The 17,965-nt window shown below is 32.5% G+C and overlaps 1 protein-coding gene across 5 annotated transcripts in view; it reads right to left on the reverse strand.

Moving 5' to 3' along the window:
- Positions 1–1,519: 1,519 nt before the first annotated feature.
- Positions 1,520–17,965, reverse strand: part of LOC106793461 — a 96,772-nt gene continuing 80,326 nt past the window's right edge. For all 5 annotated transcript variants that reach the window (XM_014760412.1, XM_014760415.1, XM_014760417.1 and 2 more), the window contains exons 5-10: positions 17,124–17,384; positions 14,786–14,943; positions 13,998–14,253; positions 11,349–11,464; positions 4,725–4,862; positions 1,520–4,003 (exon numbers count right to left, since the gene is read on the reverse strand). In XM_014760412.1, the coding sequence (XP_014615898.1) occupies positions 2,927–4,003; positions 4,725–4,862; positions 11,349–11,464; positions 13,998–14,253; positions 14,786–14,943; positions 17,124–17,384 (2,006 nt within the window). In that variant the 3' untranslated portion in view covers positions 1,520–2,926. The remainder of the gene's footprint in view (positions 4,004–4,724; positions 4,863–11,348; positions 11,465–13,997; positions 14,254–14,785; positions 14,944–17,123; positions 17,385–17,965) is intronic.

A 17,965-nucleotide genomic window follows, 5' to 3' on the forward strand; every position in this document is an offset into this window, starting at 1 on the left:
AAATCATAAGCACTTTTTAGTTTATATTTAGGGATAGGAAAAGGGTGCATGAAGTCAAACAGTATTTACTTTAAAAGTACTATATTTATTACTCTTATCAGCTTATTAAAGTGTTTATAGAGAAATTATATACAAATGTGTACACTCTGTACATTAAAGACCTAAATTGCTAATCGTTAACCTGTACACAAACGGGAATATCAAGTATTGATCGGTATCTCTTCACTTCTGTATGTATCTATATTTTAACATTGTTCTTTTTCATGATAGAACTTTGCTGAGCTTGCAGTTTCATGTTCATTTGATTATTTCTTTTTTTTTTTCGAAATAGTTAATTGACTAATTTAGTCACTCTCCTGATCGCGAGGAGCACAGTATGAGCACACACACATGAGTAGATAAGATTTATAAGATCCTGAGGATAATCAAAAAGATATTCACTTCAATGAATAAGTACTTACATAAATTAGCATGACCCTATAATGAAAATTCGTTTATCAATAAACTATACTTATCGATCTAACGTATGTATAATAATCTCATTTAGACGAGATTTCTCGTTAATTATATTTATTGTTCATGGAAAATGCACTTTCTGATACTACACGAAGCTGGTTGTGAATGCTAATTAGGCATAAAAATAGCAGATTAATAAGAGGATATACGTAATTATAAATGCAGTATTCTCAATGAGTTCCTGTCGCCGTGTGTGCGCAAACCGACTCGTTAAAACGATGAATAATTCTTTCTTTCTTTTTTTTTTTTTGTATTACGTGGAAAAATAATATCCGTTTTGAAATATCGTACAGTCGTTAGATATAAACGCACGAATCTTTGATCGTTATAATGGATCATTGAGAAATGATCGTTCTTCTTTTGCTTTTTTTTTTATCTTTCCTTTTAAAACACATTTTGTTATTTTGATCGATCCTCATAATCACTCGTTAAAGTACAATAGCATGTATTGGTACGCGTTAGACGCATATTATCAATGTACTTAAGTTCCCATATATGTATATAGAAACTTTTCATTCGAGAAAGATAAACGCTCTTCTGAGAGTAGTCATCATCCTTGGCGAAAAGCAATTCGAAGGAAATCGTCTTTCCTTCCTTGCTTGAAACGATGGAATCTTCTCTCGGAGAGCAAGTTAAGGCCTTTTCAACGTCGAACGTTGATCGAACACGGAGAAGACAGATTTGTTCTATATGTATCGTACATTTACGTATATACATACATATATACATACATACATACATACGTACGTATATATATTCTTAGTAGTATAATATATATTTCGATCGTAAAAGTTCGTGTACGCGTATGTTTCACATTCACTGACTGACTGAATGAATAGTCGTCGATTATCTCGTCTCTTATATATCTTTTCATTATTTTTTATTATTATTAATATTATTTGTATAATATTATTTTATTACTATTAATATTATTTATATTATTCATTATAATATTTTTATATATTAATATTAGATATTATTATATTTATAATCATCATCATTATTATTATTTTTTGGTTTGTTTGTTTGTTTCTTTTTTATTATTTTACCCTTCGAAATTTAGGCAATTACGGTGCTCGACGATTTTTGTCGAGAAACGAATTCATTCTCTCTTTCTCTCGATATGTTACTTCACGAAAGAATTCCATTACGAATTAGGCCGTTCTCTTTTATTATTGTATTTTCATTCTCTCTCATGAATGTTCGCAAATTAGATCTCGTATAACTCTTCTTCTTCTTCTTATTCTTTTTTAGGAATCGAAGGCAGTGATTTTTCTTATCAATTATATGCTTTTAATTTTTCTACTTTATTTAACAACGAGATAGAAAATTTCTGCCGATTAGAATCTCGGACATGATCTTTCAGATCATATGATATTATTTCTTTTCTTCGAGGATGTTCTCTCACATCAGTAACAGGAATGAAAGAGCGATATTCTTGTTTTTCTTTTTTACGTACAGCCTTTGGACGATCGTTAAAAATGCTTTGAAAATCATTTCTTTGGATATCTCTCTCTCTCTCTCTCTCATTTGTCCGCTCTTCCTGAGAATCTCAACGTGGAATATTTGTGATTTCATTTTCGTTTAGACTCGATATGAGAACAAGGATAAGGATTAATTAAAAAATAATAGAAGCAAAAATATGAAGAAAATAAAGAAAAGAAAAGTTTGAGAAAACATGGAAAAAACGATCGGCGGAAAAGTATAACATATAAATCCATCGTTAGAAAGGTATAGATACCCCAATCTCCTGATCCATCGTAGTCGTGGTCATATCGATCGACCTGGACACGCAACGAAAAGTACCAAGCGATGATCTAACACCGTCGAAGGAACTCTGAGTACCGACGGTCCTCTTCTGGGGTCTTGGCAGCCTTTTAGCGGATCGATTAGGCCAAGTGCGATAAAAGGCGTCCTGTCCGCAACGTTTCAAGGCACTCCAGGTGATCGTCGATCTTCGAGATGGTAAATGAGAATGAGAAGGACAGCCACAGTGCTGCCAGGATAGGGAAGGTGTTTTGCACTTGAAGACAGGCGCTCCGAAGTCACCGGGTGGTTTTAGGATCGGTAAATCGTCCAATCTCGGAGACAATCTTGCTAGAGCGAGTTCATTGAATAGATTTATTTTTTGTGTCTTAGGTAAAATAGTTATAGACGGTGTATTAGAGATGTCTTTTTCGTCGATGAAAGACTCCGGTGGATCGACTACGACAGTTTGATGCGCGGATCAAGAGGACGAAGTTTGTTCTATCGTCGAATTGGTCGATGTGTCATCGTCCAATGAACTTTGAGTACCAACAGTTACTTTAACTCGTTCGCTATTTGTTTCTTCTTCAATTTCTTTAGTGTCTTCTATGCTTTTACGGGGATGGCGTCTCCTATAGGGCTCCCAATCCCCACAGCCCCGGCGTCAGTGCGTCGCTATAACGTCCGGGGCAGATTTTGTGCTCTCTATGCTGAATGGTCTCCTTTGATCGATCTCTATGATAGCTTCGGCTTTATATCTCGGGTCATTTGGGACTTGCTGCTTCTGCTGCTGCTGTTGCTGTTGTTGTTGTTGTTGTTGCTGTTGGGATTTAGAAGACGTCGTGTGTTGTGTACTCGATGTTACATTGCTCGATCCATGGCCAGAAATTTGTGCGGAACTTTGACCAGAACCATAAACTGAACTACCGTACCTTTCACCAGAACCAACAGTATTTTGTCTGACGAATTTAGGAGACTGATGATAGGTACCACATTCTCCGCTAGGTTTTGGACTTTGAAATCTCTGATAGGAAGGATAGTCTGCGACTTCTTGATATTGCCCGGATTGATGTTGAGGAGGATAACTCAACTCGTGCGTCGACCATCCTGGTGGTGCTGGAATTGGATTGTGCTTTGGACAGACACCCATACTACCATCTCGCCCTCTCGATGCTGGACTACACCCCGAACATTGAGAACTGCTCTGGTGATGCGAACTCGGTTGAGAAGATTGTTGAGAACTCTGATGCGAAAGCGATGGACTTGGATGTGACTTTTGCGGACTTTGCGGGTGATGATGATGATGGTGATGGTGATGACGATGATAATTGGTCCCATTTTGCGAGCCCCGAAATCCGAAAGTCGTGAACGCTGGAGTTACTATGGTGTCTGATAATCGTGGCTCGAACAAACTTTCCCTAGTTTGACACGAATTATCTCGCATTTCTGGCTCGTCGTTTGACTCCTGCAAACGTTCTTGAGTCGCGTTGCTTACATTATTACTTTGATGTATGTCGTTCATGTCTCGACCATTGTAAGTGATTTTATTGTTATAAGCTACCGTGTATTCTTCTGGTATCACTGTGCTCGGTGGTAATAATTCTTTACTCGGCACCACTTCTAAGCTTGGTGATTCGCTACCTCGGTCTCTTATGTCTGTTCTCGAAGTTGAGAGTGGCCTTGGAGTAGATTTACGACCTAGTTCATCCAATCGATTCTCTCTAGATTGTCTTATGTGTTCCTGGACAGATAAAAGGCAATGGTTAAGTTAGATTATCGTTAGATGAATTCTCCTCTCGTATCTATTGTTTCTAATAGATTTATTCTATTTTGAAGATTACATCTGACAACTTTTTCAATAGTTTTTTAAATGTCTTTTAATCAATGTATCTTTTAAAACGTGTACAATTCTAATTAATTTGTTATTCTTTCATTTCCATAACGATCTTTACAAATTTACTAATAGAATATGATACCAGTAGTGCTCCAATCAAGAACCAATGAATAAATAACGAAACAAGTATATTTTATTTAAACGAATTTTCTAAGGGTAAAAATTCATTACTCTCGTTGTTATTAAAATTTATATTTTAAGTTGAATTTTTTATTTTGTAAATATCTCCAAAATCCATTCGTGTGGTTTTTAATAAACTTTGTTACCTATATATTTTTTTTCTTTCTCCCTTATTTTTCTGTTTTTTTTTTTTTGCTCGAAAACGGGTGAATGTTAGGCACGTCTCTACTCGTAGATACGTGAGTCGATCGAGGCGAGAATCGAACGAAATGCTGCTACGTGTATTGCGTAATTGAAATCCCGAAGATACTACGTCGAAAGCGACGCGGCATGACTCACAATTCGCGAGTTAACTCGATAAAAGGACGATAACTTTCCCATAGAAAGTTCATTTTTAATTTATATCTTTTTTAATTTCGTTGTCCAATAAAAATCAATTTTTACTGACCTGAATGATACGATGATCACGAATTAGTTTCCGCACGCAATTGAAGAAGAACGCGAAGCTCATGCCAAAAATGATGAGAGAAAAAACAATAAGTATTATGACGATGTGTTGAGAGTCGATGATACTTGATTTTTGTTTCTGTAAATTGAAAAACAACGATTACAAAAATATTCAACAGGAACGATTTGTTACAATTAACTCGAAAGTTTAAAACATTATAATATCATATTTTATGCTTGATTAACACAACTTAATTACTAATATTTCTTAATACTCAGAAAAGTATCGTTCCTAAATGTAAATAAATTGATTTTACTAGCTTTATCTTAATTACTAGAACATTCTAATTACAAGCGTGTCTAATCATGTTACGAAAGGGTGACTTTCTTAAAGTTTGAAAAGGGGATTGGCTGGTGCAACTATAGACGTTAATAAGAAGATGAGCAAATTAATTATTATTCGTCTCACTAAACCTTTCTCTTTACGCCCTTTTGTGTTTCTCTCTTTCCACCTATTTCTCTCTCTCTTTTTTTCTCTTTCTCTTTCTCATCTCATCTGTGTGATTTCTTTTTGATATCAGTCTTTCCAAAAATATTATTTCAAAACGACGAGTAGTCACGATTACGTAAAGCAAACATTCCACTCAACGAATCTTACTCTAAACAACACTTCAATTACACGAGTTTCGAGAAAACCATGAAAGCCGTGGTGAAATGTTTGCAAGAGAAAACGTATTGTTGTCGAGACTTTACGTCTACCACGATCTTGAAAGGAAGAACAATCGAATTGATCCTTAGACGTGTCAGACCGATAAATTAAATGTCTCAAAATATCTTCAAGAGAGAAATATGTCCATTTTTTGTTTCTTACATTTTATCTTGTAATTATTTTATTTATTTGTTTTTTTTTTTAAGTCGGACATCAATAGTGTCTTATGTAATCATTATATTGCAACAAATATTTAGTCCTTTGAGTTCTATGAACGCATATATGCGTCAAGTCTTGTTTCATACTTTAACAGATTCTTATATTTATTGAGTTTAGTTTTTATATCCAAATATATTAAATAAGTTATATGCAATAGTTTTAATGTTCAAATTAAGCTATGCTGTAAATTTAATCGTTCCTAATAAATAATGAATATTTGAAACAAATGTTTATTCATTGTTTAATATTGATGTATATGAAATATTAAAATAATAATTTATTGTTAGTTTCACTCGGTATATTTAATCAACACAATTAACATTAACGAGAAAGTATTCAATAATCAAGACTGATGAAAATAATAAACAACGATTAAAAGTAAATGAAATGAAAGAAATAAAAAGCAGAAAAAAAAAGATTCATTATTCTAATTTCATATAATCGTACTTATTTATTTCAATAAGTACTTTAAAGCTGTTGTTAGGGGAAAAGGAACGATTTGTTTTCATTTCAATTTGTAAAATAGATTTCATTTCTTATTATTGCGAAAAGAAGGAGAAAGAGGGTAGAGGAGGAGGGGGAGGATATGGAATAGGGTGAGATCCTTAAAGTGTAAAGAAACACTTGTGTGTAATATTGACTGGATGTCATGAACGATTTAACGTGACACGTAGCATGGGAGCACCGAGAATGGCTTTTGGAAGCAATTTTATCAAAGAAAACTCAGGGATGACATAACGAACATAGAAGCGACTCATATTACGTGCTCTTATCCAACCTGTCGATCGGATAATATCTGTGATCGCGTTTTATTTCAAGTATATATGACGTATACATATTACATATACATATATATATGTAATATGTTTTGTTGTATGGAACAATTCCAAGCTCAAGTTTAATCTCATACATGAATTGATTATCATATCGTCGTATTCATTTTCTTTTTATCGAGTATCAGCATTTCTTTTGTTACTTTTCATTCCTTTCTTTCTATTTTTTTGTTGATCTCTTTTCTTTTCTATCGAAATAGTCGCAATAAAAAAAGAAATTATTGCTACTGCGTACACACAAAAGAAAACTCTCCGTTGCAAGGAAGTAATTAAAGGGGATGGAGAAACAACGAAAAAAGAACTAACACAAAAAGAACAAATTCGAAGGAAACGTGGATACATACATATATGTATACTAGTAGTATCTTTTATGTAAGTAGATAAGTATACTAAAAGTACCTTCCTAAATATTCAAGTAGTTCTTCCGTCGCGTAAACATCGACGTTTGAAAAGAAATCCTTTCCGAGAAAAACAAAAATAAAGTAACTAAAAAAGAATAAGAGAATATAATGCAATGAAAAAAATATAAAGCATAAGAAATTAATTTCAAGAAAAACACTGGGTTGACTTTTAAAATAAAGAAATCTTTGCTAGAAATAATTGATAAGAAAAATATTAGTTTATATTTATTTCTATATTGTAAAAAACAACCTTGAACTCTTGATAATAAACAAAAAGAAATATTAAATTCCTCATTAACCCTAGATCTAGTGCAATTTTACATTAAACCACAAAACACGCAAGATTTTTATCTTATGGTAATCACGCAAATGAAATGAAATTAAGTTAAACGGATGATCAAATTTTGCCGCATTAATTGAATTACCAACTATCTTAAATCTCTTTAAATATCACGTACGTATTCAGTCCTCTTCTCTAACCCCCACCCCTTCTTGCAATACTCCCACTCCTGTCCTCCTAGCACCCATTTCGTAGAGTAACACGTTCAGGGAATTAGCGTGAAATTCGTGCGAAATTGCATCGCGGTTATAAGTCGAAGTTATTAAATCAATTCTCTATCAAATTAATTGCGACGGAATTGAAAAGTTAAATCTCTTCAATGTTAATCCTATTACTCGTCTAACTAGACAAATATCACGCGTGCTCTTACGGATTTTTGTATCTTCGAAAAAGAAAGAAAAATGAAAATAAAAACAAAAAGAAGAAAAAAATGAAAGAAAAAAGGAAAGAAGGAAATATTTCAAAAAACGTAGCGTATAGGTATTATTTACGACGATCACATGTGTGTCGGGTAATTACCCGTCTCGAACGTGTATTACACTACGCCATGGCATATTTCTTTTCAAATTCTAAATTAAAAGTAGAGAAGAGAGAGAAATAAAAGAAAAAAAAAAAAAAGAAAAAGAAATGAAAACTGTGTGTATCATTTACAACGATCATACATTTCCATATATATATATATATACAGATACATACATGTATGTAGAGATATGTTCCTTCATTTTTATACAGACAAATGCATTATTATTTAAATACGTGTTGTATTTTACTCCCTCGTAATTTTGTTCTTTTGTATTTTTATTTTCCTTCTTTTTTGAATAATTATTATTGCGCATTTAACTTTTCGAAATATGTAAAGTGATTTTGGATAATTCAAAAATGGCTGCTTTCAACATATGTATGTATATGTTATATGCTTTCCATTATGATTTTTGAGGGCCGGTCTTCCAACAGCACTCTCTCTCTCCCTCTCTCTCTCTATATATATATATCATTCTATCTCTCACTCTTGAATGATGCTACTTTCTATTACGTCCAAAATAAAATTGGATGGTAGGACGGGTGTGTGTCCCAACTTACAGATTGCGATTTTGTCACGCTTCCGCATGTATTTCTCCATACGAGCAATTTCATGCTCACATTTCCACGCGAAACGGAGGACGGTTATTGTGTCGTACAATCTTTTCTTGGTTTATTGCGGTCGAGAGATCTACTCGCGGACATAGAAAAGGCAAAGAGTGAGATAACCAAATAGAAGAAAAAAAAAAAAAAAAAAAGGGAGAGAGAAAAATAGTTAAACATATTTTTATATTTTACAGTCCAACGAATATGCGAATGTCGCACACATTTTGCCGATTATAAATCATAATTATTTAGTGATTAATTAAAGAAAATGTTAAAAGATAATGCGAGAAGAAGAGAGAAAGAGAGAGAGAGAGAGAGAGAGAGAGAATAAGAGAGCAAAAGCAAATTGTCGCCATTTGCATGCTTGCCAAGTTCTCGCGAATTTTGCGGTTTCTGCTCGTTCGCTAATCGTTTCGTGGAATTTTGTAATTTTTTCCATTTTTTTCGTTTAACGCCAACACGTGCGTGCACGATCGATGGACAAATTTTCATCCGGTTCCTGGCTGCGTGCTCGCAATAACCAGAAAATTTTCTAGATCCCCTTCCTTTTACTTTTTTTTTTTTTTTTTTATTTTCTTTGAAAAATTCGTTTTAAAACACGAGGAAAGGCACGGGCTTCATAGGGAAATTCCCTTTGTGAATGGGGAAAATTTCTGACACAACCTAGGTAACGGTCGTTCGTTTTGTAATAGGATTAAATGTGCATCATTTTCCAACGTTGTACTATTATAACTTTAGTAGTTACGATCGTTTCTCGGTGAAACGGGAACAGCCTCGAGAAGAATAGACGTCTCGTATCGTTTTCTCTACCGCCTGTCCGTTTTACTTTGTAAAATCCTTGGAAAAGGATAGAAAACGATTCTCACAGAAGCTAAACTTTCAATTTAACGAATCTACTCACAAAAACTAGATTATCGGACATTTTCAAGCTTGTCTCTGTCTCTCTCTCTCTCTCTCTCTCTCTCTCTATGAAATTTCATCTCTCTCTATGAAATTTCATCTCTCAAATGAATAAACAGATAAATGGATTTAGGATATTAAAGAACGATTAATCTAAAAGTTCAACTGTTCCTGCTTTTTTTTTATGTGGGATCTTTTTTTTTTTTTTTTATTCAGTACAATAAACATTAACATTATTTTCAAAGCTTGTTACCATTACTTCGCAAGAATAATATTATTCAAACGAATTACAAACAGTTTATAAGTTAACTCGAACGAATTAATCGTCGGAATAATCCTAAAAATTTAATATATCAAATTATAAGAAATAAAATATAAATTTACGTTACCCTATCAAAAAGAATTAATTTTCGTAAATGTTTCTAGAGAAGTAACGCGAGAATTCAAATGAACTATCAAATAAAAAAGAGTGGAAGAGAATTTTATTATAAATCGTAAAAATATTTATAAAACTTATATCTTTGCTCACAACACCTATATGAAAAGAAAAGAAGAAGAAGGAGATATAAAAAGAGAGAGAGAGAGAGAGAGAGAGAGAGAGAACGATGGTCATTCGTCTACAATAGATTAATATCCCGTCGGTGCCATCGCGTCCTTTCTACAGGATTTGTTCCTGGTACTTTGCCAAAAGCGCATGGTATTGTGCGTTCCGGAAGCGGAAACACCCACCTATCTAACCGACGGTACACGTTCGAATTTCCCAAAAGCTTCCTGGAAAGGAGAACGAGCAGTACGAGATGGTGACGGTTAGAAGGGGTCGAACAGAGTGGGAGGAACCGCGGTTACGTTGTAAAGATAAAGATAGAGACAGAGAAAGATAGATAGATGGAGAAAGACAGAGAGCAAGAGAGAGAGAGAGATAGAGATAGAGAGAGAGAGGAAGAGGGAGATTAGTTAGTTGAAAGCAAAACTTCTCCCGAATAAATTAATTAGAGTTGGAGAAGGACAAAATGAGGAGGAACGAGACCGGAGGATTAAATCTGCAACGCATCATACTCATGAGACTTCATATCTAGAAAGCAATTATAAGGTATTTCTTGAAGTTTCTCAAGTCAATTATTTCGAATATTGATCTCGAATAAACAAAATACTAGACAGAATAGGAAAAAGAAAAAGAAAAAAGGACATTTCATTTAATGTTTGAAATATATATTTTTCTTGTTTTCTTTTTCAATGAAAAAAAAACAAATAGTTTAGAGACGTATAGAAAGAATAAAATATAGAAATGTGACGATAAAAGGATTATAGAGATATTCAATTATTGATAGTAGTAAAAGGCGATTAATTCAAATGAAAAATTTATACTTCACTTTAGAAAGGGTCTATTGATATTGGAATTTAAAGATCAATATCCATAGAATTTTTGTCGGCATTTTGTACATACATATATATATATATCTGGATTGTTTGAGAAGGATTTTTTGAAGAAATTTCGAGAATGTTTTATAATTAACGTGCACGATTACCTCAGGAAATTCGTATAATAGATAGGTAGGTACCTGGGGTACCTATATCAAAGATAAAACCGCTTACGATAGTCAACTTTGCAGCTACCCCTTCTCACAAACACACAGCGAAAAGCCTCGGAATTACGAGGTTTAAACTTACACGCGTAATTTTCCTCTTACGATCGTGTCCTAACAGAGAGTCGAAGATTTATTTTCCTAGTCTTTTTTTCTTTTCTTCTTATTCTTCTTCTTCTTCTACTTCTTCATCTTCTTTTCTTTTCTTTTTCATTTTCTTTTTTTTTCCCCCTTTTATTCTCTTTCCCTCGTTATTTTTCCTCGAAACGGATTAACTTTATTTTTGAAAAAGAAAATAGAGAAAATGGGAGAAAAAAAAAGATATAGATAGATGGTTAAAGAGAGATAGAGAGAGTGAGAAAGTGCTTGAAAATAACGCGATTCGACAAGAAAAGGGAGAGAACTGGATGCACGGCGATTTTCAAAGTCGAGAATTGGAAAGCACCCTCTAGTAGTGTGATCATAGAAAGTCGGTTATTGGATTTTCTTCTTGGATAGAGAGAGTCACCACTCACGTCGCATGTAGAATCGTCTTCGTCCCACCGGAAGCGGCAGTTGACTCTTCCGTTGCACTGTAATATCGAGGCGATGCAGGTCGCGTCCTCGCAGTCGTATTCTCCGCTTCTGCATGCTGCGAAATTTAAAGGATCCCTTTGAAACTCTTGCGACGTTTCAACTGATTGTATGTGAGATAAAGAGAAAGACGGATAAAGAATAAAAGAGACAGCAAGATAGATAGATAGATAGATAGATAGATAAAAGGAAAACACGTCTCTTTCTCGTAAATAAAAAACTGAGAACTCGTATTCGTGATAAAGGGTAAACTTTATGTGTGTTCTTTTTTCTTTTCTTTCCTTTGCTTTTTATTATAACATTGTTTCTTTCGTAAATACAAAAGAAAACAAGAAGAAAAAAGAAAGAAAGAAAGAAAAGCGTTAACTGAATTTTGTATTAATATAATATAACTGATGAAATGTTCGAAGATATATAATATATGTTGGATTTTTCCCTTTAAACGTTTAATATTCCCTTCTCTCGCAGCACTAGATATCAAGATAGGTATCAAGGTTTGATCGTCGTAACTGTAGGATTTCTCTTCGATATCTAACGCGAATTCCATACACGTAATTGCGAATTTGCTTGGCTTACCTCATTTATGATTCATACCGGATTTGCGAGGGATAATTTCGAATTCGTGGCCTTTATCGAATGATTATCGTCGTTTAAATAACATAGTTATATAATTATTAGAGTAAAGATAGATACTACCTAATACGTGTTTGTATTTATAATCCTTCGAGGTTGTGTGCATCAAAGAACAAACCCTGACGCAACCCTTTAAAATTTCTTCATATTTATAAAATTAATTACTTATGTTTGTTTTTTTTTTTTTTTCAATACAATTTATTATCTAAATAATTCGTAAAAATATATTTGTTGATAATATTTAATGTGTATATAATTATATATATTCAAATAAAATTTGTCTTACTTGTGTGATTTTAATAATAAGTTAATATAAAATATATTACCAGTATATATATTGCTATGTCATTTTCCGAAAGAAAAAAATGTTACGAAAAACTATTGTTGCATGCACATATATATATATTATCCGCGAGTAAAATTTATTATTATTTTATAAATATATATATATAAATCATTGAGATTATTAATAAAAAATATATAAACGAGCCTTAGTGCCAATGTAATTAATGAAAATAAATTTTTATCCTTATTGTAACGTTTCTTTTTTTTTTTTTTTAATCATTCATTTCGATGACTATTCTGATACAGTCAAAAAGCCTTTGAAAGTTTTGCAACAATATTACTTCTATAATGTTCTTATTGCAAAAACTGGACAATATCAACGCTAATTTTAAGACTTTCATTAGAGAGTAATACGTGTGTGGGTTTTAATCTGCGAAAACAAAAACGTACATGTCCGAACGAGTCACGCGAGCGTTGAATTTAATTAATTTTAACGCTGGGATGGTCCACGTTGTTCGTAATATAGGAAAAGGACAGAAAAAGAAAGAACAAATGAGGCTTGTCAGGAAAAAAAAAATTAAAAATTATTAACAAGCGTGAAAAAATCGATTTTCTTTATTATATTATTAAGAAATCAGTCTTTGGTATTATTTCTATTGACTGAATTTTTGTACCTCTTCCTCTCTTTTTTTTTGTTATAGTTTGCTGATATTCTTTCAAAATTTTAAAAGCGTTTTCATGATATTTACAACTAGTTATCATACTTCTCTAATAATAAATGACATGTAATTAATGGTTCGCATAGTAGCATCCAGCGTTTATTATCATCAATCACTTGATTATGCACGATATCCTTTAATCTTCAAATTTCTATTAAAATGATATCAAATCTATTCAAATATTTCGCAAGTTAATAAATATCAGTCCGTTGACCGCATAAATATAAACGTATTAAGTAAATTATCAACGTATAATTCAAGTATATGTATATGAATTTAACAAGCATTAATTGAATCAATTTTCTCTCTTTCGTTAAAACGAACAAAATGTACACGATTCTCTTTGTAAATTATTTCTATCACCGATTGAATCATCGCGTATTTCTTGTTATCATTGAAATAATCATTTTATCAAAGGAATATAATAAAAGAAAAATTAATTTTGTTCATTTTATTTACATATATAAAGAAGAATTGCCAAAATCGTACAACTTATAGGATACTTTGAATATTATATATTTTTTATTTAGTATACTTTTCTTTATAATTTAGCATTATATAGGATTTGAATATTAATATATTTTATTTTATACGATTTCTTTTCAATTTAAAAGTTTATATTGTTTCATATTATATTTTGTTATCTTATTATACTTATTATTACATTGTAATTATTAAATATTAAATGTTGAATAATAACTGTTATGAGAGTTATATAAATGATAATGAATTTCAATGATAACATGTTATAACCATGATAAATTAAATGCATACAAATAAAGATAACTAATATTAAAGATATTTTGCAATTTTAAAAATAACTATATATTTTATGTATATAAGTGTATAGATATATTGAAAAAAATATTTTATTGATAGATAGAAAAATAAAATAGTTTGAATGTGATGCGTCTTGTAAATTAGTCGATAATTCCTATGGATTTTTTAACTCACATGTTTCACCAGCATCCTTGTCCCTGATTGCAGTCATGACACCTTCGAATGTGCTGTTCAATGCTTTAGGTTCAGCGTAATAACGGACATAAGCTAAATTTGATTTAACTATGACCGTATCGGCTATGCTACCGCAAAAGTTCTTCAAACGTGAACGCAGATCTGTTTTTTCTTCGAAAACGTCGAGAAAATTGGCATCGCATTCATTTGGCCTCTGTAACTTGAAATGATTCGAGTCCGGGAATGCTAGTTGTATCTGTAACGGAACGCAATTTCGTTATTTTTTTTTTTTATTTTATTTTTCCCCAAAAGAAAAACGAATAATATATCTTGTTACAACGATGAGAGTAACAGGTTTGTTCTAAAAACATTTTTTCTCCTTTTCTTTTTTGTTTTTTTTTTTTTTTTTTTAAGACAAAGACTTACTATAGAGATTTCTTCATGTAATTAAGAAGACTGTAGGCAAGTATATCACTCGTCTTGTTAAACATGGGTATCTACATTTCCAGACATTTACTTCACGAGTTAACTCATTTTTTACAAATCAAGGTAACAAGAAAAAGCGATACGGAAAAGAAGAACGAAAAAAGTGATAAACGTAGCGGAAATATACTAAATACAAGCCAATTTAAACATTAATTTGTCAATAATATCGATTGATTCAGAAAATCATTTTTAGTACTAAGATGAAATATAAATGTGACATTGCAATTTTAATTATAACAAAAAAATTGTCTGATTATTCTAAATTTTTAATTATGTAAAAAATGTGTGAAGAAATATGTTACCTTCAATCCTTCTTTCACTCTTATCACCCACATACAGTCCAAAGGTATGCCCTCCTTCTCAGCTACTTTTTTTTTATCCTCGACATCGCTATGGCTGATTATGGCTTCATCACCAGTTACATTAACTATGCATGGTTCTATCTCTGGTGGCACTCCGGCTGTGAATCACACCTATTACAGTTCTACACTTTCCCTAAGCTCGATTTCAAACGATTTCAATATCATATTATCTACATTTTTTTTTTATTTTTCTATCTTCGAATTATTAACTTCCATTGATGGGGGGGGGGGGAAAGATTTTGCCGGAAGTCAAAAGAAGAAAAAAGTTTGTTCCGTTTTGTAAGTTAAAAATGTATATGTTTTTCATTCGAACAGTGGAAATAAATTTTCGATAAGATCCAAGCGTTCGAAAATATCTCGCATCCATACTTGACTTTTATGATAAAAGGTATGATAAGGATTGGTCGATAGAGAAATATTTTATGTATGTATGTATGTATATATATATATGAACGTATGTACGTATCAATGCGTAAGATTCGGGCGAGTACTTACGAGCAATATCCTTATCTCGTATCCGTTCGTATCTATTTTTCGAATCTTCTTTTTCAAATTATTATGAGAAAAGTTTCGAATTGGGATTCGGATCGGACACAGTTCGATCTTTCTTCAAATTTTTCTCTTCATCGTTTTTCTTTATGTTTCTTTACAAATCCAAGATATTTATTCAATGATAAAATGATTTATATTATTAATCCTTTACCGAAAAATATTTCGTTAAATCAGGAAGGATAAAAGAAAAATTTCTAAATTTATCCCTTAAGCCTGAAACATGGATGACGGCTATGTTTCCACTGGGAACAATGAATATTTCTGTCATTCATAAGCGGGTTGATACTTTTATTCGTGTAATTAAAACAAAAGTTTGCATTAAAATTGCATGTGTTCAAGAGATTACAATAGAAACTTCAGAAGAAAGTATTATTTTAAAAAGATTCGATCTAAGGGGATTGAAATACGCGATGGAAGTTCAAACAATTGTGCGTTGTAGTTGTCCGTCTTTAGTGATAACGCGTTCTACCTGATAATTCTCGACAAAAGCCAGAACGGTATACCAGAATGGTGATAGTAGTGACACGGTTGTATTCCACGTATTCATAGTCCCATTCTCGGTTCCTTCCGATGAGTATGAATTAATTCTGACTGTAGGTACGAACGGTACTGCCCCTCCCAAACCCTTCTGACCCCTCTACCCCCATCCCCTCCGCCCCTTTCTCTTCACCACCACCTCCTCCTCTTAACTACTATGGTTCGGCGCAGCTCGCTCGACCATCCATTCTCGAAGTGTCTCCTAATTTTCGGGGTCTACGAGCCACGCGAGGAAGCTACCAAATGTATTCACCACTATGCCATTCTCCATTCGCATGAATCGTTTATAATCGTTACGATCAGAACACTCTAGCTTCGGGAAGATCTCGATTGTCCTTGCTCATTGAATAGATACGTCGACGATCGCATGAAACATCCTTCTAATCGATCATTCATCATTCCTTTTAACAGTATCATGAATAATATCGAATGAAACTAGATTCTCTTAATTAAGTGGCTGAAAGGGAAAGAGGTACAAGTAACGTATTATATATTATATATTTTTTCTTGTTAAATCGTAAAGTTTGTAATTATGCACAAATTTTAACCCTAAATCTACCATACGTGGTCAAATAACCGGGTCTTGTAATTTGTAAAAAGTTTGGTAAAAATGCATAAAATGTATATTATTCATTTGTATATATATATAAATGAAATAAAATAATTTGTTCACTATCCAATTGATTAAAATCTCATTCTATATTAAGATATATGTTTTTTTGTTTAAAGCAGTCATTTAATCTCTCATCGTAGGAATAATTATACTTAAAGTATCGGTATAGGTTTAGTGTTAGACATATGTTACTTACATTCGTTTCCTTTTCAACTACTCAATTATATTCTTACCGAGGTCGTTGTAATAAAAAATCATAAAAAAAATATTTTGAATGTGAAAATTTAAATGTAAAGATGTGAGTATGGTGTAGGATGTATCGTGATATTGATAATAAGCAATCGATATGAAAAAAATACGAGTGAAGCAGATGGGGTATTCGTCTAAGAGATTTATGTAATACCTACATATTGTATACATTTACATAAGATAAAAAAATATATTGAGATATCGAGGTATGAAAATATGAAAAAATAATCATAAAAGGAGTTGGTGGATGTTAGGATGGAATTTAGTGTATAAGGGGTCGGGAATACGAGCTTGAAAAGAAAATCGACTCTACTAGAATAGACTTACGATAAGTTGGTCTAGGTATCATGCTCCAGACGGCCTTGAATCCCTTGCCCTCGATATTCTCGTCGCTGTTGAAACGTAGCCAGAGGTATCTCGTCTTCGAAGTGATCTCAGGCGGGAAATTCGAGCCGCAAAACTTTCCCAAGAGATTCGAATATCCGTGTTTGCCGTCACGCACCTCGAGAAAATCGAAACGGCACTCGGGACTGTCTTCGAGCTTGAACTCGTCACGAAAGTCCAGCTTTAGCAACATACCTTCGTCGGCTGTGTGAAAAGAATGAAAACGTTATAGAATAGAAACGAATAGATATATATATCAATTCAAATTTTGTACTTTTCTCGATATCGAGTATTACTACGTGAAAAGAACAAATGAATGATGATAGAATAGAATTTTTAATCTCATTTCGAGATCATAAAATACATTAAAATTATATTTATTTCTTCGTTGAATATCTATATTGTGTGTTCGTTATGATTTACAATTAATTATCAAATAAAGTTTCTATTTTTTTTGTTTTTCATAAAATGTAAATAAATTTAATATCGATAAAAATTGGGGTATGATCATTTGATTCTTTCGAAAGATTTTCTTCGAAAATAGTAGAAAAGTGAACATCATTAAGGGTTGAGAAACAAATACTACGTGGGTATACTTTATTTAGAGTAACGAATGTGGCTGACAATAAAACGAGGCATTCTCTTATTACTAACATACACTCTTTCCTTTCTTTTTTCCTTTTTTTTTGGAAAATAAAAAATAAGTAGAGGTAGGATACAGTATAGGTAGGGGAAACGAGAGAAAAGTCAAACCGATATTCGACCTCGCCCTCGAAGAACACGAA

The sequence above is a fragment of the Polistes canadensis genome, unplaced genomic scaffold, assembly GCF_001313835.1.
Source record: "Polistes canadensis isolate GaletaPanama2010 unplaced genomic scaffold, ASM131383v1 scaffold_14, whole genome shotgun sequence".
Lineage (NCBI taxonomy): Eukaryota > Metazoa > Arthropoda > Insecta > Hymenoptera > Vespidae > Polistes > Polistes canadensis.